Source organism: Ptychodera flava, assembly GCF_041260155.1.
Source record: "Ptychodera flava strain L36383 chromosome 23 unlocalized genomic scaffold, AS_Pfla_20210202 Scaffold_24__1_contigs__length_23054250_pilon, whole genome shotgun sequence".
NCBI lineage: Eukaryota > Metazoa > Hemichordata > Enteropneusta > Ptychoderidae > Ptychodera > Ptychodera flava.
Window position 1 is genome coordinate 3,965,795 of NW_027248278.1, and position 24,842 is coordinate 3,990,636.

General features: G+C 35.7%; 3 protein-coding genes across 3 annotated transcripts in view; 2 read left to right on the top strand and 1 right to left on the bottom strand.

The window, feature by feature from the left end:
- LOC139124738 (uncharacterized) overlaps positions 1-739 on the top strand; it is a 113,759-nt gene extending 113,020 nt beyond the window's left edge. Inside the window, exon 6 of the mRNA XM_070690855.1 lies at positions 456-739. Within this exon, the coding sequence (XP_070546956.1) occupies positions 456-598 (143 nt within the window). The 3' untranslated portion in view covers positions 599-739. The remainder of the gene's footprint in view (positions 1-455) is intronic.
- Positions 740-2,068: 1,329 nt separating this feature from the next.
- On the top strand, positions 2,069-8,636 carry LOC139124854 (uncharacterized). Its single transcript, XM_070690961.1, has 5 exons — positions 2,069-2,276; positions 3,080-3,915; positions 4,739-4,892; positions 6,332-6,470; positions 7,364-8,636. Exons 1-5 carry the CDS (start codon positions 2,154-2,156, stop codon positions 7,501-7,503), a joined length of 1,392 nt encoding a protein of 463 aa, XP_070547062.1. The 5' UTR covers positions 2,069-2,153; the 3' UTR covers positions 7,504-8,636.
- An 11,418-nt stretch (positions 8,637-20,054) lies between these two features.
- On the bottom strand, positions 20,055-24,605 carry LOC139124863 (uncharacterized). The gene is made up of 3 exons (XM_070690963.1): positions 23,262-24,605; positions 21,368-21,557; positions 20,055-21,130 (listed from the first exon to the last, which is right to left on the bottom strand). The coding sequence occupies exons 1-3, from the start codon at positions 24,603-24,605 to the stop codon at positions 20,055-20,057; spliced, it is 2,610 nt and encodes an 869-aa protein (XP_070547064.1).
- Between the last annotated feature and the right edge of the window lie 237 nt (positions 24,606-24,842).

Sequence of the window (24,842 nt, forward strand, 5' to 3'; positions counted from 1 at the left end):
TTACTACGGTATTATATTTGTAGAAGTATAGAATGGCGTTACTTCAATCGAAACATCGTATAGTTTATGAATAAAGCCTGTTTCCACTAGTAGGTTGATATTTGTGTGCACTGCGGAATGAAATTAAAGCCTGAAAAAATAAGGATTTGTCCTGCAGTATGAAAAAATTTTGAGCAAAGGCATATGATAGGTATTTTATTATTACCATCGCCTTCTCCTCGTGTCATGTCAGCCTTCAAATCATTTGTGTTGCGTCAGATTGTTTATGACCGCAGCGCAAATGACACGAATGCTGGTATGGCGCAAAAACAGGCCATATTGCTTAAATATCCTCTGGCAGTATGAATGTAGGGCAATTCAGAACATATTGACCCGACTTCGGAATTTCTCCTCCGACAAACACTTTAAGAATAATCCACCATCTCTGAACTATTTGTGTCATTTTTTGTGTGCAGGAGCCGAAATATTCATCTCTGCTGGGCATTCCAACTGGTCACAGTTCGTTTCAGAAGGCAGAGCTGTGAGAGAGAGAGTAACCTATAATATCCATGACCTGGCTGATTTTCCTGAAAGTGTTAGCAGAAATATGGTTCGATGAAAATACAAGCTTTATTTTACGATGTCTTAGCGCTGTCTTGATGATATACTAAAGACGATACATATTGCCATGTACTTGAACATATTTTGCATGTTATATTTGCTGTTATCAAGTAAATGAATTAAAATCATAATAACTTATAATGAGTACCTGAAGGAGTGCATGTTTCCCTATTATTTCAGCGAAAATGATTATTGTGCCGAATAAATAAATTGGAGTATATAAATTTGTAAAAGAAAACAGATAAACCCTTTTATATGTGCCATTGGTATGAATTTCCAAGAGGTTATAAACTTCCTGGAGTAAAATGCGCCTAGGTGACACGTATGCTGACACTAATATTTTGTCTACTGTAATAATACCTAGCTAGTCTGCTACATGTGTTACCGCATCAGAAGGTTTATGGATTAAATGATTTGTTGCTAAGAGTACATTTTTGAAAATTTAATATATCATCTTCAACGAAAGGTGAAACCGATGTGGAGCAAGTATTTTGAATTTAACAAATCCATGAATTCATGATAGTAGTGAAATTCACTATTTCCGTCTTTACTCTGTGACCTTGATATTTATTCCTGACTACGATAGAGGATGATTCAAAAATACATGTAGCAAATTTTAAGTGAACGTTGACACATTACATCTTATTTTTGCATACTTGATATTAAAATTACTGTTCACATGGCTAACCAAATGGCAAATTAAAGGAAAAAAAAAGACTCTTAGAGTTTGAAAGAGATTTGAAACACGCTCATCCGTATTTTTCAGTTTTGTCTAAACATAAAATCATGTCGTAAATGACTAAAAGTTTGAATGTATGTAGACGAGCAATGACGCCAGTAGCAGCAGCCACACACGTTAAATTATTTGATATGATCATTTAATTTTAGTAAAGAAATTACATAGTTAAAGTAGAATGTGCTCTTGGAATAGATATTTTAACTCAATTTTTGTATAAATCTATTCTGATCTACCACTTGTGGGCGGTCATTGTAAAGCTCCTGTGGTAAGAAAAATTTTCGCCCCCACACTTTTCCGAAAATTGAATATTTTTTCCTCTGCAGAGTTAACACAGAGATGGCAGCCAGTTTGAATTTCTAATATCAATTAATGCTAGGTAATTTACTCCTCCAGTACCAAACTTTGCACGATGAACCCTGATTTTCAGTCTTGATTTGGTAAAAGAATGATTGAAAGTTTCATAGAGGAAATTTTGAGCAAATTTAAGTTTAGATTTTCACTTTCGAGGCGTATAGGCTACTACCTTAACTCACAAAAACCTAGGTTGCCCTGGGTGAGTTCTTTTGAAAAGAATGTGCACAGTTCCACATTAAGGCGTATTTGATGAAATAGTTGTTGTCGTGTGCGTGGTACAGGTATTAATTTGAAACAATAAACAGCTTGCGCAATTTTTAATGAAAATACGTAAATGGAATGGAATGGAGACGATTAGGATGATGTTTTGCAATTTAAAACAAACATCGAAAGCGTATACCAACAGACTCGGACATTATTCTACAGAGTCTTAGCAGTGTCTTGCCAAGGCAGAAGAATTATGTCATTCAGGAGTTATCGACGTGTTTTCCTTTGGTGCATCGGCACATTGATAATAACCCTAGCTGTTTTTAACACAACTAGTCCAGAGTCAATGACAAGAATAAACCACTCCGTTATAGAGGTAAGTACAATCAAAACAACAATGTACCTCAATGTAACTTTCATCATATCATTTGCCTAGATGTGTAGTAGTGTCTTATTATTTAAAAAAAACGGAATCTTTCATTTTTCAAGAGAAAAGAGCGTGTTTAGAAGTTTGTTGAAGATGTTGAACATTCTTGCGTTGGAAACACTCCTTCAGAAGATTTTTACCGTAATATCGCGGACAAGATTCGACTTAGTGTAACTGAAACTGTGTACATATTTGGGCAAGACTGAAGATCAGAGGACACAATATTTTGTTTGAAATGTTTGTAGCCTAGGGAGTCCACTCATACCATCACAAATTATTTAGAGCCTTTACAATATCCGTTTTAGTTCGCAACCAAAGCTGAGTCCACTGAACTTCAGTCTTCCCCATATTTACTGCAGCGGCCATTTGTAATTTTTTTGGTCGAGTTGCTTTCGAAGAAGATTTCATGAACCGATTGTACAGACTTTGCAGTGATTGCGTTCAAGTAGAAACCCTGTACGGCCAATAATGCGGTGATTGTGTAATTGAAACGTGGTTTGCCATACATCTGTAGCTCTGACTGTCACACTAGATGAAGTCTCTAACAGACTACTAAAGTTCGGTTTGGAATCTAAAAAACATTTCAAGTATGGACAAATAAGTCGATACTCAATATAAAATGTTGAAATATAAACAAAGACACAGCCGAGTACCATTCTGACAGAAAAATAGAAACCCATTTGAAAATATAACAATACGATCACAACCAATGTTACGCTAAACCAGAGTTTTTACTTTTCTAACCCAATCAGTCAATAGCCGTACCAAGAGACAAGGGCCACAGTAAGGGTGACGATAATGGATACGTACCACATGCGCGCGGCCACACACTTTCTCCTGAGAGCGGACATGTTGATTTAGCAAGAGGGCTGCAAGACGAGACAACGGCTGCAAGTTTTGCAGAAACAACGTCTGCTGTGTCGACACCACCACTCGAATCTGTCACCACACACAACTTTCGAAGACGATATGTGTTGCCTATTAAAACCAGAATGGGCGGTGGATCCAACTCGCAATTTGAGAAATTCAAAAAAGCTGTAGTGTTTTCGTTGTTGACGAACAGCACTTTAGTCATGCCGCCATTTTTTCTTCATGGAGGACACGTTCTTGGATTCACATCTGACCATATAAGGCCATTTAATGAAACATTTGATGTCGATTTCTTGGCTGAATTATTACCTGTAGCGACCGTCGAACACTTCAAAGATATATGTACAAAGCACAACACGATAGTGACAGGGTGGAATGTTACAAGCATAAATTACAATCACACAAGTAGGTTCCTTTATGGAAATATAATCGGTATTGAACTTCCCAGTGATGATGCATTAATTAACTTTGACTTTGGCTGTTCTTTGGATGATATCCTTTTGACATTGAGAAACAAGAGATGCGTTGCCCTCAGCATGGACAGTGTCCTGGGGATCAATATACCTAATGAGAAAAGAGAACAAATGTTGACAACAGTTTCCGAACATCTTTCAAGGTCACCCAAAATAAAACACGCAGTCGACCATATATCAGGTACAATCTGTCCAGAAGAGAGATATCTTGCGTTCCACTGGAGGAACAAGTCTACAGAAGGACCGTAAGTTGTAATGTACTCAAAGTGATGTTATGATTATACCACACTGTATTGTGATGATGATGATGATGATGATGATGATGTCCATGTCGATGTCGATGATGATGATGACGACGACGTCGACGACGACGACAATGACTTCGACAATGACACTGAAGATATCAAGTAATGGATACTGATTATGACGGTCAGGGCAACCGTAATAAGGGTGACAATGGTGATGATTACGGTTGTTATTGTGGTCTCGTAGTGTATTCGATTGTTGGCTAAAGACATCATAAATAACAATCTAAAAGTGATATTAAATCGTAGTACAAATCACAGTTGTAAAAGTTATAGTTAGTTTATCATCCAGAACCATGCAAATCTTAAACAGAAGTTGCTCAAAGAAGTTTTGATAGTGGCATCCCACTTAGTCATTAAAAATGATAAACGGCGAAGTTTAGCATATCACGAAAACATGAAAAACTGGGGTGCACCACAATATGCCAGGGTTAGGTGCGTAACTTAGCTTACAAAGTAATGAACAGAGCCGTGGATTCTTTAAACTTTATACCCTATTTTCAGCAATTGTCAAAGGAATTCCTACAGCTGTCCCATGAAGGGGATCGCTCTATTACCGTGCTATTCAAAAAGTGCCCTCTTCCTCATCCTGGGACTTGAATATGGTACTTATATTAGTAATGAAGAGACATTGATCGTATTTGTGTAATATTAAAACTTTCACAAGGCAGACAAAATAACTACTACACGTGTTAGTAGTCACTACGTTTTGTTTGTATTCCCATGCCAACTCATTATGAACATTTTTTTCTTTTCTTCACAGATGCTTCTTCGGACGTGAACATCGAGATGATGAGTGTGCAACAGCCAAGAAAGTAGTCCGTGAACTTGCAGACCTTGCTGCTGATGCTGTGTCTGATTTGATGAAGAGAGAACATATTAAATGTATCTACGTGGCTTGTCCACTGTGGTCTCTGGTACGTTCAAAAACTAGTCTATCTTGGCAATTTCTGACAACGTGTGAACATACTTTCCGTATGAAAGGGAATTTATGCCTTACCTCACTTTGGCAAATAAATTAAAATAAATTGAAAAAAAACAGAGCTCAATATAATGCTCTATACAATGCAAGATGCAAGGTACACGAATATTCAGCAATGAAAAGGCATAACAAGAAATTTTAAAGGGCCAGTAATGCTATCTTTCGATGTTTTCTTTATTATTTTATTTTCTCTGTCAATGGCGAGTTCTTGTTCTACTCTATCTTGTCAACGTAGATGCATAACATGTACTGTTATTGTTTACATTTGAATTCACTGTAACCTAAATCGCTAATTCGATCACGAAAACATTTTTACTGTTTTTAGATGTTAAGTACCAACATTAGTACTGATATGAGGTTCCCACCACTTCAATATCAATTTACGATAGCCCACGAGGACTTTCAAATTTATTTGGCAAATCGTTTAAATTAGCAGCATTTTTAACGTCCTTGAACATTTTTCAATCTTTTGCTGCACTTTCATACAATGTATTACAGCAATTGATGAGACTTGATTAATGGCAATGGTTATGCAAATGAACTGAAGGAAGAATATCAAAGAAGCAAGAGAACTCCTTGACAAATATTTCAACGAAAAATAATTTGCAAAATATGTGTTATTTATAAACGAGATAGAGCATTTAAATAAGATATTATATATATATATATATATATATATATATATATATATATATATATATATATATATATATATATATATATATATAATGAGGTCAAGTCTTCACCGCTTGCCTGGTAGTTAAATTGACAATACAGACAACACATAGAAAAACTGTATTCTTAGAAGGGTAATCAAACTACAAACATAGATCGTAGTTTGCTTTGACGCTTAATATCTATCATGGCCTTCTCTAGTACCACATTTTCAGGCATAAATCTGTCTAAAACTAGGAAGATAGTCCTACCCCATGCAGGCTCGACTGTACAGTCCAAATTTGATTAAGCGAGTTCCAAAGTATCGTAACAAAATCCAAAACGACTTGTCTAATATTATTCTTCTTTTATAGATAGGAACAATGGATTTTGATGCAATAATCTTTTAATCATTATGTTGTTATGATAAGTGTTCGCAAATGACAGCCAAACATTATTTTGTCACACATTAAAGGTATAAAGTCACCTGTTGTCTAAATATACCCATATATGCGGTCAAAGGGGCGTTCATTGGTATTCAAAATGCCCATGTGAGGGCGCTCTTTTTAACAAGCTGCTACCCGCTTAAAATCTGTGAGTGGTTAGATTTTCTCTTTCCATGGTAACTGTGGCAAAATTGGAACAGGTGACAGTATACCTTTAAAGCAAAGCACTTACATACAGAACATTAATAAACGATTGCTTTTATTCTGACCCTAGGAAATAGTTGACGTCTTGTCTGAGCGGTTGCCAAGAAAAAACATCTACATATCAGAGGATCTGTACATTTCTCCGAATTACAAACCGTTACTTGATGATTATTACACCTTATCACTTGTTGAACAAGAAATTGCTTACAGTAAGTTTACAAAATATTAGATAACTTTACATTATTAAGGAAGGGCTCAGGACATCAGTTTCAACGCTAAGCTGACAAACAATATGAACTTCCTAGGTAAATAAATTTACATTTCACACCATCTATATTCACTTGTAAGTTCTAAGAAACGCCATATAAAACAAAATGTCTCATACCAGTATATCGATGGCGCAAATACAGTGTTCTGATTGGTCGAGACGTAAACATAACAATGCTAGATTCTCGAGATACGACTGTTAAAACACGCTTAAGCTATCATCTAGAGAAACATTCCTCTTATTGACGTTATTTAGACTAGTATACTGTTTTGATCAAATAACAATAAACCATGTTCCTCAGCTACTTGTAAGTAACTCGGTTTTGACCAAATCACTCCATATATGCACTCGCTCGTGTAAATATGTCGAGCACCGTGTTATGTTTTGTTAGGGTTGTTTGCAATCTGATTGGTCGAAGCGTGAAAATAACCGTGCTATATTCGCGATACAGCACGGTTGGCACAAGCGCGAGCTCTCGGCAAGAGCAAAAATTATTTTTGACGTACTTCAGCAGAATTTTAATATACTCTTATGATATGATAGCAACAAACCACACTTAGCGACGGTATAGCACGGTTTTGACCAGTTTACTCAATATATGCACACGCTATCGCTCGTTCATATGTGTCGCGAACTGGTCAAAATCTCATGTTAGACCAACGCTGGGGTGGTTTTTTGCTTAATTTTATAATGATCAGAGCTATAGTGATAAATTCGAATATGTTTTCGAATAAATTTGGGATAACATTAATTTATAGTTAATGATGCTTATGTTTGTCTATTACGATGAATGCTGTTTACACAACCTGTTACGCAAATTGTTCATGTCTTCAGGGGCAGCAATCTTTGTGGCCGCTGGATACTCTAACTGGTCAGACTTTGTCAGCGAAGGAAGGAAGGCGATTGGACGAACAAACTACAATATCCGGGAACTTGCGAAAATCCCCGACGATGTTGACAAGATGATGATTTAGCCAAGTGGCAGTTTCGCGCTGTGAAAATCAAACATGGATGAAAGTATAAAACATGGAGAAATGACTATCAAGTGGAAAATTGTTGACATGTCCATTGGCATTTAACTACAAATGCTGGTCAATGACATTGAACGACGTATATAGCCCTTTATTAAGGTTCCTGGACAAGAAATTGAGCTTTTTAAGCTAACAGTTCTCTAGTGCTTTATACGCTCCGAATCCGCGTAAATTATATATTTTCGGAAAGCCTAGATATAGGGAAATATTTTGGTAACCATAGTGTCACCATTCTTTGCAAAACTATCACATGACAGGTAATTTGCATAACCTTTCAAAAATCGGTTTTCTCTATGTTTTGTTTCAGTGCTTTGAAATATGTGGTTCATATTTATGTGAGTGCAAGTTGTCCTAAGGATCTTCGTCTCAGAATTTTTTTTTAATCTTCTTAAACAATTTTTATGCCAGAAAAACTTCCAGAGCGGTGACTTTAATCCTAGTTGATTTCTTTAATATTGTGCTCCAAAACATTAAGCAAGATATAAAAAATCTGAGACATATTTTGGAAGAGCCTTGTGACAGCTTGCGTTCCAGAAAGTTTGAGTCAGATATTTTGAAGTATTGAGACAAAACATACGGAAAGCCGATTTTTGAAAGGTTATGTAAATTATCTGTCACGTGATAGTTTTGTAAACAATGGTGACACTGTTGTTATAAAAATGTTTATCTATATCGGGCTTTCAGAAAATGTATAATTTACTCGAGTTCTGAGCTTATTAAGCACCAGGGAATTGTTAGATTAAAAAGGTCAATTTCTTGTCTTGGAACCTTAATTGCATGTTTAGATGTAGGATTTTGTCTTGCTTATGAAAGTCTTGGTTTTAAGAATAATATATTTCGAATTCTGTTTATTGTGGTATAGCCTGATTTGCTGTAATTATATCGACCAGTGTCATTCAAGATTTTCAAATCGCAGATATTCTGATGAGTATGAAAAATACTGAAGGAATTAGTTTGCATAAACCAAGATGTGTTTTTTTCTCTATTCGATTACTAAACAGAAAAACGTAATTGTATACACACTGCAGACATGTGCAAATGGTGTCATTGATATTAATAAAGAGCTCATCGTAAAACCATGTGTTGGGTTCGATTATGTCACATGAGTTGTTAACTATATTAAGGGACGGACCATTAGATCTTGGGAGGGGGGTGGTCAAAAACAGAAAAAAAAAATTTCAGAGCAGAAAGTTAGGAAAAAAAAAATCTTCAAACTAGTTTGCAAAATAAAAAATAAATAAATAAGAAGACAAAGGCGTAAAAAAAAAATCTGCAAAAATCTTTAAAATTTTGAATTTTTTTTATATTTTACCGACAGTAAGCAACTTTCTGTATTTTTAATACATCCTCCCGCACATTTTTAATTTTAATTTATACATTTAGAGTGACTGTATCCCTTATACTGGAAGTTGTGATTATCTTATCTTTTCAGGACATTTGTATTCTGATCACTTGAAAATTATGAAATTATAGAGCCTGTTTTCTACTTGTTTCCTGCGTACAAACCAAGCAGGTACACTAGGTAAAACATTGAAACTATGGTATGGTTGTCAAGACAGAAAGTTGTATTTGCCTTTTAAGATCAAGGTAAACAGATGCAGGCCACATCAGTTTCATTTTTTTCACAGCATTTTATTACAATTATGAATGCAAGATTGGGTGAACAAGTAGAAACACGTCAATAATGATAAAACAACATATCAAGTCATTATGTATTATTTTGCTTTTAAAAAGGCATTTTCCATTCTTTTTTCTCAAAAAACAGCCTCAAATAACAACAGCAACACATGTTTTAACATTCAACAATACACTACGTAGAATGCCATCTATCCAACAAATCCCAACACAAAAACACATAAAAGGGTTGAACTTTGAAAGTTTCTCGATAGCAAATACTGAATAAATCTGCATGGTTAATCGTTTTTGTGTAGCAAATTTAAAAGAAATTGGACAAGCCCTTTCAGAGAATACAGATTTTTTGACCATAAATGGCATAAATTGCCCAAAAAAGACAAATATTGAAATTTCAACACATCTATACACATCAAATCAATTTGGACATGCTGCTACACAGAAATAGATGTTTTGATCAAAAAAGGGCAACAATTGCTCTAAAAACACAAATATGCAAATTTCACTATATTATTTAGCTTATTTTAGCTTCTCAGCTTGTCAAAATCAATTGTAAATCATGAGATATGCATGATGTTTGGTGGGGTGAATGTAGGCATTTCATCACGCAGTAGAAAGGGAAGCCAGGAAACTAAAATAGTCAATTTTCAAAATATACGAAGCTACTGAGGAGCAAGAAGACCATGTTTCAGAGGAAGATGTGTAATCCGAAAAAAATGCTCCCAAAGTGCCACCAAATAACACCTTTTTATCTCTATTTTTCAAAAGCTCTAACAGCAGGAGGGGGACACCCCCCTCCTGACCTCCCCCCGCAAAAATACTCCCCAAGTGCCACCAAATAACACCATTTAATCTCTATTTTCAAAAGCTCCAATGGCAGGAGGGGGACACCCCTCCTGACCACCCCCGCAAAAATACTCCCCAAGTGCCACCAAATAACACCATTTAATCTCTATTTTTCAAAAGCTCCGATGGCAGGAGGGGGACACCCCCTCCTGACCACCCCCCGCAAAAATACTCCCCAAGTGCCACCAAATAACACCATTTTAATCTCTATTTTTCAAAAGCTCCAACGGCAGGAGGGGGACACCCCTCTCCTGACCTCTTCCCAGTGACCGCTTGCGTGGCCGCTTGTGGTGCTTGGCACCACATGTTTGCCCTCTTTATCTTCAGACAGCGACGAACGAAAAAAAATTATAAATCTGAAAATTTACTCTGAAAAAAAAATTTGCACAGCTAATCTCAATTGGAAAAAAAAAATTTCAGAAATTTACAATAGTAAAAAAAAATTTTCACAATCTCATTGTGACCACCCCCCCCTCCCAGGTCTAATGGTCCATCCCTAAGTTATCATTGTATCTTAAAGTCGTTTCCATGGCTATCAATATCTTTTAATTAACGTATCTCGGTAATATTGACATGTTCCTCGGTAAATATGAACAGCTTGCCAGGAATGCCCCGCAGCTGAAAGTATATATGTTTCCATTGGTCAAAGGGTAACATATCTGAATTTGTGCAGTAAGAGTTCACTGTGCGATTGTTCGGTAGCCATTTTGTTTTCGTTCGCTTCATAAGATTGCTGTTCGTAATTTTGAATTGTGTGACATTCCTGTTGGCATAAACGCAGAAGTTATCTTACATAACTAAAGTTTAACTAAGATATTTGTTCAATCTGAAGTGATTCCATTCAGTATCTTTTCAGTGTGTTTGTAATTTCTTTTTCCATACACACTTTATATCATCTCGCCTGTATATAGCAATTAGAAAACAATTGATAGTCAGTAATAGGCATGTATACTGCCTACCAAACAGACATTTATAAGTGCTATCGTTTACTTTCAGTAATCCACAAAAATCAGTTACGGGGAACACATAATTGCAAGTGAAGTTTGCTAAAAGGCTTTCTTGCGCTCTCTCGGTCGCCATCGCTCGTGAAGACTTTACGATGCTAGTAATACACGTGTAAATGAGTTTCACTGAACGTCTATCCGATGACCAGTAAACTCAATTACAATTGAAGTCTCCCCACACTTGCCATCCGTCATATCCGCATGCTGGTAAAATTACAGACCTTTTTGAATCTCTGTACCAATTATATTACCCTGAAATAATGTTGTCGCACATTTCTTCTTATAACCCGTGCATATCAATTGCGTCAAAGAAAACTCCTAAAGCATTCCACTCGGGTATGTAGTTATATACTTAAATGAGCATGTCAACAAAATATGAGCTGTTTTATGTTGCACAGTGTTCAAATCATTGAAACAACTATCACACGAGACATTTAATAATGAACTCCCCCTACGCATATTCATGCATTGTTCTCCAATATTTTTGCTTGGGACCGAAGCAGAAGTTCGTATGTTCATATATAAGTTGTAGGCATATGTAATTGCGGTTTTGTGTAAAGCATATTTAATTTACAGGGAACTTACATTTCTGCTATACGTAACATATGTGGATGCTCACACGGTTGACAGACAAAGAATGATAAGTCTTCAGTACAGTCTACTCCACAGCAACGTAGTCTTGGAATCAATTCAGATATCGCTTTCGTTACCATGCTCCGTAAAATCCTCAGTTACAAATAATAGACAAGCGACAATGTGCAATCAAAAACGGATTAAAACAATGTTTGATATTATTTTGTGACCATCCTATTACTCAATGTATATCATTACGGCTTCGCTTGAACCCAAACGACAAAAACTCTGCATGTTTACGGCCGGAAGCCCAATAGCTCTTACAATTATATAAAGCAAGGCGGCTAGGGAGAGTTCGAATACGTCGCAACTGAATTTCCGCTTTTTTGTAGCTGTCATTTTTCTTTTGGCAATTTGCCTCTCTTGTGTGTTGGAGGCACCCTGATCTAGAATTCTAACACATGTTAGTATATACATCCGGGACATTTTGCACCATTCCTGAATTACATCGCCCTCGGTCGGTACTCAATGATATGCAACATGTAGGGCCTAGACTCGTCGAGCTCTGCAAGGCAAACCGGACACTCGATCGAATTCCACTGTAAACGTGAAAATCTGTTATGAAGAAAGGGATGATGGGAACCGCATATAGTAAAATAACACTGTGGTACTGATTAAAGCTGCGTTCACAAAGAACGGTTAGGGGGCAGGAGGAATCGAGATTGAAATCTTATTTTTTTTCAGATCCCCCCTCAGTATCCCAGAAAAATTTTCAAGCCCCTCTCTATAAGATCAAAGTTGTTCAAGTCCCACCACAAAAACAATGTCACATAGCTGCATACTCATTAGGGATGCACGCAAAGAAAAAATTAACATGTATTATTCATTTTTCATTGAATTACCTGATAAACATTAGAATTGGAAATGAAAAGGTAAAAGGAAACCAAAAAATTTTCAGGACCCCCTATAGGAAACTCTCCCCCTATGTAAAACTTTCAAGTCCCCATCCATTACCCACAAAATTTTCGAATCGCCCCCGAATTCCTCCAGCCCCCTCCCCGCTTTTCTTGTGAACGCAGCCTTATTTCCTAATGATGCAGAAGCACCATATTCAAATCACAATTTCCAAACACTTTGTTCTACTGGTCAGAAGCGCAATAGTATTCGCAAGAAAGGCGGATCATAGGCCTAACAGGTATGTGAAACGAAATTCCCTTTCTTTTCATAGCAGATCTTGTTATTTGCTCGTTGTCAGACCCGGTAGCTAGCTTGTATCCGAGGACCGTCACAAACTGGAGAACCGCAGAATAAGGTGTTTTATATATATATATATATATATATATATATATATATATATATATATATATATATATATATATATATATAGATATAGATATAGATATATATAGATATATATATATATGTATGTATGTATGTATGTATGTATGTATGTATGTATGTATGTATGTATGCATGCATGCATGCATGCATGCATGCATGCATGTATGTGTGTATGTATGTAGGCCTATGTCTATGTCTATCTATTTCTAATTCCAGTTTCATGGTAATAGGCCTATTGCACAACAAGAGGTTTCATCATTAACGTCGCTATTCGTACTCAGGAAAACCAACTTTAGTTTAGCATATTACCCAATTCTTGTAATTCCGCTCTGCATTTTGATTGCAAATATAAAGGGCGATAAAGACACCGCTCTAAACGGCTTATTCTCAATTCAGACATAAGCTTACAGCGCTAAGAAAGCAGATTATAGATTAGAACCTCGAAGTCAATCTTCGGCTTCAGAGACAGAGTAGGCCTATGAATTTTAATATGAACTTTCATTTTAGAAGAGAGTATAGAAATAGTTTTCAATAGAGGAAATTCGTGTTCTTAATTAAACTGACCAGGAATTATAGCAGTCACACTTGTTTAAACAAAGGCAGGTCATAAACAAAAGTCCAACATTATTGTCATGGTAACGTGACCACCAGCACGTGCCTCTGCGTAAATCGTGGTCAGTAAGGGATCGTGAATAGTACAAACACACGCATGGTATTTAAATTACACATCGTAATTGACTTAAAACGACTTATTCAACAGACAGATAAACAATCAAACAAGCAAACAACCCAATTGACGAAATAAAAGGCCACCCCCTTAGTGAAGAGTTGGGGGTGCAATATTCCGACTCAGAAATTATGATTTGAATTTCCTCCCAATAGGCCTACAATAAATTATTTTGTATCGTTTTCGAACATTGAGCCACTGTTATTTTGCCCAATCTGAACCAGAGTCGCTTGTTTTTCGATAAACGGTGAAGGCCGCTGTATGGAGGTACACCCCTGGTTCATAATATACGCAATGTGTTCTATTTCTCTGGGCGTTTGATACGTAAGCCCTAATGTAAGCAGTTGAGGGAGGGAAAACTCCGAACGCGACGCGCGGTCCTATGCTATGTACATTTGTGACGTCAGAGGTCAAACAGCTGATAGCGGGCGTGAGTGAGTCGCCGATACAGAAACGACCCCGTCGTATTTCAGCTCCTTGTCATGTAAATAGTTTCATTTCACTGAAGGATGATATCTTTGATTCGATAGTGAACCGGAATTTATGTTTCGTGTGCTTTTGACGGGCTCTTGCATTTATTTTTGGTTTTATTCGTGAAAAATTGTCAGCTGTGGTCATCACCACTTGACCTAAAATCGTCCATAAAATGACGTTTTTGCTGCAAAAAACCGCCTGGATGGGACATTTCCATATACGTGGCACTGATTTTGATTGCAGATATGGAATCCTTGGTACACCAGGTTAGTGCATGCCAATTTTGAAAGGTTTGCCCTTTTTCAAAAGATTTATCAATAAATTTAAAGAATTTTGCCAGGTTTGATATATTTTAATGGCTGTCATACTCATAAACGCATGTTGTTTGTCATGTACACCATCACGGTGTGGACACAGGTTATCGTAATGTTGCTTGGATAGTCGTTCGAGGTGGGCGGCCACAGGTCGCCGTTTAGTTGGTAAAACATGTAACGGCGACCTGTGGCCGCCCGCCTCGAACGACTATCCAAGCAACGTTACGATAACCTGTGGGTGTGGAGGGACCGTGACACCACCAATTATCATGTAGAAACACCAGGTAATTGTTATAATACTCATAATTAGTATGCAATGAAATTCTAGAATCATTACATGTGAAATGTCTTAATCAGTCACAGTTGATTTTGAGAAGATCAATTTTAGGAAAGTTATGAAAATCAATAGGACCCAAGGATCCACGATAGATTTCTGTTTGAAATTTATATCATGGAAAGATATTGTTATATGCTTGAAAACAGTGTCACAGATTTCTTATGCTTGCCCTTCTTTTTTGAGCAATAAAAATTTAGTCCAACACATTTAACTGCCCATATCTTTAAAACAATGAAAGGGGAAATCTGAGACACTCTTTTTGAGGATGTGAAAACAGCTATCTATCTTGCAAATTTCGACCGGAAATGTAGCAACTTTGTCACAGAAAGTGAGAAAAATCAAAGGTCAAATATGACAAATCTGTCACTCAGATGATGAGAGACAGCATTCCTGACTTTGACTCAGAACAGTAATTTGGCAGCTACTGTACAATAACATGTCACTCTAGTTCAATCTTGACGGGTGTAGCATGCTAGCTAACCTGGTTAACTAGGCTCTGATCTTATAAAGTGGTTCAAGATTGTACTACTGATTTTGTCATTGATCTTTGTTTGTTTGTTTGTTTGTTTGTTTGTTTGTTTGTTTGTTTTTATTGTTTATTGGACCTGGTAATAATACTCGAATGATTATGATCGCTGAAATTGATTTGATGTCATATTTCCTGAGGTATGCCACTTTTAGTACTGCAGTTCTTTCATGTTCAAGTTCACCTTATCTAAGAACTTTTCAATGTTTAATCTGTGAGAGGATCAGTACAATGGAGACTTTGGCTTGGAGGGCTTAGATCAAAAGGAGATATTGTCTTCAACTTTATCTAGGCAGTTACTTTCTTGAAAACATTGATGAAACTTTCTGATTTGTCAACATCACAAATCCATTCCATGAATCACATGCTCATTTTCTTCTCTAATTTCACTAATAAACGAGACCGTTTGACCAGTCATGAGTGGTGTGACACAGTGTTACACCACCCTGATATGAACTCATCTTGCCAGAGTTAGTCACAAAAATAAATTTGTTTGTTTGCTTGTCAGAGCAAAAAAAGGGTCAATCACACAATGGGAAACAAATTAAAGTTCCATGAGCTGTAACTTTTGAATATTTTTCTTGTATTTTTGTCTCCCGATGAGTTTGACAAATATATCATATGAAAAATTTAAAAACTATCTACTGTTGATTGACCAATCAGAGTGCTCAATTCAGGGTGTTTTATTTACTCATAAAGCCTTGTCACCAAATTCCAGAAACGAATGACAGCGCCGTAGTAAGTACTGTCCAATCAAAAGTGAACATGTCATATTCTGTAGACATCTGGTACGTTTACTATTCAAATTTGGTAACACAGTGGAAACCAGCTGCAACACAAAATCTGCTGTGCCCTTGGGCATTTATATAATGTGCCCTAGGGCATTTATAGGATGTTCCATTACATTGGAAGGCTATTTCACAAATAAAAGTTTTAATTCATATCCTAAACATGTTACATTGACAAAGGGGACGGTTGACGTAAACACATTGATAACGAAAATATATCAGTTAGGGGCGATAGTTTTTAAGTCGGATAAAACCCTCGTACTCGGGCTCTTCTGGTATATAAAGTCCAACCCTACGATAAAATGTCTCGGCCTGCGGCCTCGACATTTTATCGTTGGGTTGGACTTAATACCAGAAGAGCCCTCGTACTCGGGCTTTATCCTATACATTAAACTACCTTAAACAGCTGGCACTGTAAAAACATCTGTTTCATTGCACCCTGCTGGGTAAACAGCTGTCATTATGATGTCTCCATTCATGTGTCTCTTAAAAATCATGACTGATCATACATCATTATCTTTTTAGCTCATATTTGGTTTTATATATAAATACCAAAAAGAGCTTATATTTTCTAATATGAAATTATGTCAGGTATATCATTCAAACTTGGTGAAAGGATGGTTCTCAGTGACTAGAATATGTTTATTTTATTTTCCAGTGACTTTTTCAAGCAATACAGCCAAATTCTGGGTTATTTTGGTCAAAATGGAATTGTTTTGTTTTCCAATTTTCCCTATTTTTGATCCAAAATTAGTCTTCTCTGAAATGTGGCTTATCCAACCGCTTTGAAATTTGTATTGTGCAGGTTTCTATTTTTGAGCTAAGTTAGATATGCCCAAATTGTAAGTGAAATTTCTATATTTGAATTTTGGGGCAATTTATCACATTTTTGGCTAAAAATCTCTGAAATCTGCCTAGCACACTATATGGAAGCGACTGTGTCCTTGACACGATTTTTTATTTCACTTTTAATGAAATAATAACTCATCTATACTATTAGTATACAAACAATACATATACGAATGAAGCTTGTTGAAGCAATTCTTTAGTTTATTGACTCAGTCATTTATGAGATTAAAATGTACGCATTTAATTTAGGAAGTAAAGGTTAAAAATATTACCGTAGACAATTCATAAAAGCTCATGGTAGGATAGATATGACAAGACAAGATGTTGAAAAAAAAAATAATTCCATTGTTTCTACTGATCAAGCAATGGAATATGAGTACATCTGCAAAAAATGTGCTTTTAGAGTTTGAATCATTTAAGAGACGCACGTCAAGTCATTTTTGCTGTTGCATCAGCACATTTACCAAGTTTGATTTACCAAAAATGCTGATTAGAATATGAAATGATTTGCAAGTCCCTAAATGTCTGAATCTTGTGATTGATTATTGGTGGATAAGATGACAAAAAGCATGCAGATCAACACTAATGGACTGCGATGTTTGAAACGAACATAAATGATGATAACCAATATAAAAGAATAGAAATATAAAAAACACTTGGGCAAGTAGTATTGTCCATGGGGGTAGTAAAAATCTTTTATACTTGCCCAAAATGCAAGTGATCAAAAAAGTTAATTTCGAGCCCTGTTAAAGGAGCTGTTTTCATGACCACTACATAACCTTCAACCCTTTAGAACAAAAATGAACATGTTTTTTTGGCAAAAAATGATTGGTACACAATACCAGTGGGTAGGGTTATGTATTTGTCCTGAAAACAGCCAATCGCGGGTGTAATAATTAATCCTGACAAATGATTTTTGTCATTTTATATTTTAGATCAATGAATCCATGCCAAATCCAAATGTCCATAAGCAGTATGAAGGTAAGTTTCTATAACATTTTTGTACTTGTATGTTTAAAAATGAAAAGCTAACCTTTTTATTAGTTACAGGCCACAGTTTATATCACAATGGTAAGGTTGTTATGTTCCCTTGAAATTATTAATGAAATCTTACTCTGCAATAGATTAAAAAAAAAACATGACTGCAATATAATGTTAAGGACAGATTCTGGACATGTAATCCATAACACAACATTGATTTTATAAATTTAAAAATACATATCAATGCTCATCAAGGTTGTTAGCTTGAACTCAATATACATATTGTTGTGAAAAAATTGGTGGCAATGCATGTTACCAGCACGATTTTTTTTGAAGCCTTAATTCTAAACTTTACTGTGGTTTTCTCAAAATCAGAAGCTGAATACATACAAGAGAATTTAATTCTGAGAGTGAATTTCACTTTCTGAAAGTTAATTGCTCATTCAATAAAAAAGATTACATGAACAAAATGGATGATTATTGCTGAGTGGTACCTACTCTCAAGCAATGACATACTGGTACTTAATAGATCCATTTAAAAAAAGTTAAGAATGTCTCATTATAAGTCAAATTCAGTGAAACAATGCGTTCATTGTTTGAAAGTTAACTTTGGCTAAAATTGCTGTGTACCTGGTAAACAATAAAGCAACGTTAAGATTAAAAATAAGAACATTTCAGAGACTCGGCCTTATTGTTATTTTAAATCATATGTGCAATGGTGCTTTTTAGGGATCAACCTTTTTTGCATGGGGACAAAACCGTGAAACTGTGACTAATTGTCAATGATTTCAAGTAGCAATGTTTCCACTTATGAAATTTAGAGATGTAAACAACATGTAGCCGTTAACTCTGTGTAAAGAAGAGATATGCCAACATTATTTGTTGTGAAAGGTCAACAACTTCAGCAGAGCCAGTCCTCATGCAAGAATGGTTGATCCCTAAAAACTCAATTGCAGCCATTTTGAAGCCCCCACACATGCAAGCCTTCACCCCTGTTTGAGAAAAAATGCATGATGTATGGTTTGTGAAAATGATTTTCCCTACTTATGGAACCAAAAGGACATTATGTCAAAATCGGCCTGGTGACCTTGAATCTCCTTCTAGTTTATACCTCGGATCCATACACTGCGCTATTTTACCCATTCATTTTCTGGGTATATTGAAGACTTTGTACGTCGTCTTTTTGTAGAAAGACATATTTCTGGTGGACCAATTTCGTTGTTTGAATGACATCGCTTGATATTTGTGCTGTAGTTATGATCAAGGATAGAAAGCTCTATTGGTCCATCCTTATTGTTATTACTTAGCTCAACAAGCGAGATCCTTTTTTCGTGTGTGTCATTTGCTTCTGAATCATTAGATTGGCTTGTTGATGTGCTTTGAATGCCACAAGCCATACTCATTATTTGGCCTTGTTGGCCAATATTTTTTCTTTCAGAGTTGAAATGGTGTCTTTATCCATTATTTCTATATGGCATTGCTGTAAGACAGTAGTCAAATTTGTTTTATTCTGCCTTTCATTTGCAATGGTGTTATTGACATGAAACATAGACATTGCATCCTTGATTGTTTTGCTGGCATACATTGATGAAGATGTGTTTGATGCATGTCTTTCAAAAATTAAAATGTACATGTATTCTGGATTAGCAACGCAAGGCTTCCTACCTTATACTGTGATTTCCCATTATCCAATGTGTCATTGTACATATACCATCCTTGCTTGCACCCAACACTAGAACAAAAAATCTCACACCAGAAATGATGGGCATTATGGTAAATAATAGCTGCCAAATCATATTGAATATTTTGGCCTATATGAATATCAAGGTTATTTTCTAATAAGAATGGTTGAAGATAATTTTTTTCATCTTTTTCTAGCTCCACAGTAAACAAATATGGTTCATTTATTACAGACAATGTTGTAAATACAGTGGTATTGCAGACCCTATCACCAAGTCGTCTATGACATCTGTAAATGCTGGGATTTCTCCTTTGTGTAAGTAAAAATTCTAACAACTTAACCACATCATATCCCTTTCCTTGATTATTGACAAAATCAAGAGTAATTGACTTTCGTAACAGTGGTAGGGTCTGACACCATGCTATGTGCTGTTTGTTGTGTGTTTGAACAGCTGGACATTGATTAAATAAGTAGGTGTTTTTAAAAAAAACATTTGCTTTTCATTTTCTTTCATATTCTGATAAAATTTATCAAAAATGGTTCCAATGGCAGCCATATTACCTATTGGAAAAAGCATAAGACCATCTGTGGTATGGTTGCACAGGTAGTGCCACATTGACATTTTGCTTGCATGGAACATATTTCTAGATCTAAGATCTAAAGATTTCATAAAAGTTGACATTATTTCACTTTGGTTTGAAATGTTTTCAAAGGCTGAAAGTTTCCTTTTTACAACATTATACATACATTCCAAAAATGTGTCAATAAAACATGAATTACTTACACCTCCTGAATTATAAGAATAAGATTGGTAATATTGAGAAACATGGGAAGAAGCTGTCTTTAAAATGTCTGTATTTGTTTTTAGGTCATCATGTTTGCAAAAATCATCGAAGAATTTGTGTTTAGAAATATCATTTGATTTGAATGAAGGAGCTGAAATGAGAAGTTCACTCTTGTTAATAATTTCTTTTGCCTTCAACTTTAATATTTTTGTTTGTTCTGTTAATATTACAGGGTTTCCACTTTGGGCACAATCCCAGAATTTTTTCAGATTTGTTAGTAGGAGTGCAATAAACTCGTTGTCTCTTTTAATTCTGTAAATAAGTGTTTTTTTGGGTGTCCAGCAAACAAAATGACACTCATCTGTATTCGTAACCAATATTTCAAGCTGTATTTGTGGTATATAATTTATTGGAATATTTTTATAAGGAAATAATTTGCCATTGCTAAATGGACATTTAACTTCTATTACAATTTTGTTGTTAACAATGCCATCAGGTGAGGCTCCTAGCCATTTACATTTTTCGTTGTCCTCAAAAACCCAAAACCCTGTCTTCACAAATTTAGTAATATTTAAATAATGTATGTATGTGACAACACCAGAGTCTTCACACATGGTTCCCCACTTCATAGCTTTATTTGGCTGTAGCTGTGTGTCATCGTGGTTCCTTAGACTTCGGTACAAGTCATCCATCTCCTTCTTTCCTCTCCATCCTGTTAGAAGCAGATTTCAAGATACAAGATTATTGTTGGAGTGCCTGGTACAGCACAGTAAGGAGACCTTTGAGAATGCACAATGTAAAGATGAAAATGGGGTAAAGCACATTTTCGTAGCAATATGCCATTTAAAATATGTTCATCTGATTTTGCATAATCATTGTCATTGTCTACGCGCACCCAATAAATTTATTTTTATGACAGTCGCATGATTTTATAAAATTAACAATTTACCCAAAGCTGTTGCAGCTTTACTACCAGTGATAAGGCCTCGTCTCACTTCAAACCATTCTGAAGAACACTGTCTAAAATATCTGCTGTCTTTTCTGTCTCCATTGATTTGTTGGTTGTCACTCATACTCTCTATACGGTTGTCCAAATTCACCTCTGGCAGTTTTAGGACTTCAGCAGCTGGTGTTCCATTCTGTAAAATTTAAGGGAATTAAGGACACAAAAGCTATAAATTTGGCATAATGTTCAGTTTTGAAACATGTCTATACTAAAATTAAGAATTAAGAGTTATAAATGTCACTGCAATGGATTTTTGGCACTGATATGGGCATTTACATGTTTATATGCTAGGATTAACTATACAAAATTTGTCCAAAAAAACAAAACAGATTGTAATTTATTGACATTTGGATCAAGAATTTATTTCTCTCAATTTTCTGGTTGCAATGCTTTGACATTTGATTTTAGAGTCTTATATGGTAGCTATCCTCTCTTTGTAACATACTAATATTATGTAGGAAATACTAATGTATTTGGGGCAATTTTTTGGCATTTTGGTCAAAATTTTTCTTTAGAAAATTTATTGATCTAATTATTTTGAATTTTAGTTTTGGGTTCCTTTGGGTATTCTCATTATACTGATTAAAAATTACTGTGAAAATATCCAAAATGTATTTGTGGGTGAGCTTATCTCATTTTTGGTAATGTGTACATGTACAATATGGTGTCATCAGCTGTAACAGGTCAGTTGACACCAGGCTAAATTTATCTTTTATATCTTTTAAAGTATTGATGAAATTTTTCACATAGAAGTATCTTGATTTTGTATCTACAAGTAACTTAGTTGTTGTCTGATGTATAATAGTATTAAAACCCACTTTGCAAAAAAATGTGAGCGTCTCCGTCTCATTGATGATATTTTTGTTATTTTGTTCTTCTAGTATCATGAACAGTTAAACAGTGGATAATGATTGTTTGATGAAAAATAAAGGTAAGTTCTTTGAAAGAAATATTAGATTTTAGTGCTTATGGGGTGACCAAAATTAATGGCAGCAGTCAGTTTAATTTTTGGGATTTTTTCACAACTGTCAAATCATTTAAAGCTCCATGAGCTGTAACTTTTGTCTATATTTTTGGCATTTTTGGTCTGTGTATCAACTACCGGTACATATTCTAATTTGAATCACTGAAGAATGATGAAATGCCCAATTTTCAACTTGTCAATACTGTGTATATGTGTACAGTCAGCATTGTTATTGTTGAAAATTGAATTCATGTCCGGACTGGAATTCATTTGTCAACAATAACAATGGCCGTTACACATACAAAATATATATAGTCCGCGTTTACAAGTAGAATACTGTACATTATAGCATGCCACAGTAAGTTGGACATATAGCTGCAGTTGATATGCGGAACAAGAAAGTTGAAAAAATAGCCAAATGGTACAGCTCATGTCCCTTTAAAGGGACAGGGCACCAAGGCTGATTTTGTCATAATTGTCTCCTTAAGGTTTGGTTAGTTGGGGAAAACAATTTTCAGCAATCATGTATCATGCAGTTTCCCTAAGAACAGAGGTGAAAAACGTGTGAGGTGTGCACAGATATTCAAGAGTGCCAGAGATTGGCTCTATCCATTTTGAAGCCCTGAATATGAGCACCTTGCATGATTTTCCCATCTGTTGTAGAGAAATTGCATGATTTATGATTGGTGAAAATGATTTTCCCCACTATTAGTGAACCTAGATGAGGCACTTATGACAAAATCAGCATTGGTGTCCTTCCCCTTTAAATGTAACTGCACTATGCACTATGCACTGTACACCATTGTAAAATGCATTGTTGTTCCTTGTAGATGTAATACAATTTGCAATGTCTTGCTTCATTAGCATTATTACCTCACTAAATCTAATATTCAGTTTAGGACAAGACTTCTTCAGATGACCAGCTTCTCCACAAAAGTAGCAGTTTTGATGTTTCAGCCACTCCTCATCATGCTTTGCTTTAGCTCTGCATTGTCTTGCCCAGTGACCCTTTACTCCACAATTAAAACAGACATCATTGGTGTGGGGCGCTTGAACATCTTCGGAATATTCTTTTAGTAATTTCCTGACAGCAGTTGTTTTTACTGTAGGGTTAAGACCATCAGTAGCCAGATATGTCACACACCTTCGTCGTGCAAATTTTTTGACAAAGTTTCCAAGTAACTGTATGCTTTGTTCCTGTTGAATTTTGGAAGCTGGTGTCAAATTCACAGATTCTAGTAACTTTGTCCAGTGGTCTCTTACAGCTTTTTCTTTCCTTAGGCATTCCACTGATGTCATATATGTTGAAGGTGTCCAAGATGGAGTATTGTAATATTTGGTTCTTAGTGTACAGTCTAGATGCTGAAGAAAGTCTAGCAAAGTTTGTTGATTGGTTTTCTCTGTCATTAATGACAAAATACGGTGAGTGTATTGAATTTCAATTTTTGGCATCTTTAAAAGAATGATTTTAATTGTTTGTTGTGCGTGTCGAATGAGTTGAAATTCTTTGGCCTTGCTTTGAAATGTGCCTATATGCTGGAATGATGGTTTTTGAAGATTTTCTGTGAGTACATCTGAGGTAGACCACAGATCTTGAGTTGGTGCTGATTCAGAATCGACAGGAGTGACTTTTCTTCTTAGTGGTATTGAAACAAAATTTGGGAGGACTGCCTTATTGTAAGAACCAAATTGCTCTACAAGATCGTTCTCTTCAGCTTTGAGGAGAAATGATGTTGTTAGTGTGCTATTTCCGTCCATGTATTGTTCAACTGTCGGTTCACCTCCAGTCAGTCTTGCCCGCTGTAAACTGAAGTAGTTTTCTACGTCGTCTTGATTGGTTGTCCTTGGCACAAATTTTATTTCAGGATGGTTTATTTTTAAGTATCCACTGAGAGCTATAAATCCTCTGATAGATCTTAGAACATCTCTGTATGTTTGCAGTGAAATGAACTGTTTCCAGTAATCAGTCTTTGTTGAGGCCCGATCCTTTTCATGATGCTTTAATATGGAAAACCAATTCTTAAAAAAAAGTAATACTTTTACTAATTTTTTCAAACTCTGGTGGTCCTCTTCAACATCGTTCATTACTGAGAAGTATGTTGTACAGTTGTGTATGTATTGCCTTGTCAGCCAAGTTTCCGATCTTCCATAAGAGCTTATTTTCATGTCTTCAGCTACTTCTTCTGAAAGCGTTTCGACTGCACGTTTGACATTCATTTTGGTACATTTATCAAGTTGATGTGTTTTTCAGATAATTTAGTTCTTTTATGTAGTGCCACATCAAAGAAATGTTCAGGTTTTATATGAGAGGAATGAAGTGTCAACTTTCTGTCTGGACAAAGAACAAAGTTACGTAATCGCTTCATTATGTGGGGAGGGTCACATAACCAGAAAATTGGTTTGTTATCATTGTATGGATTTCTTGACATCCAATCTAATTTGTTTTCCTTTCTA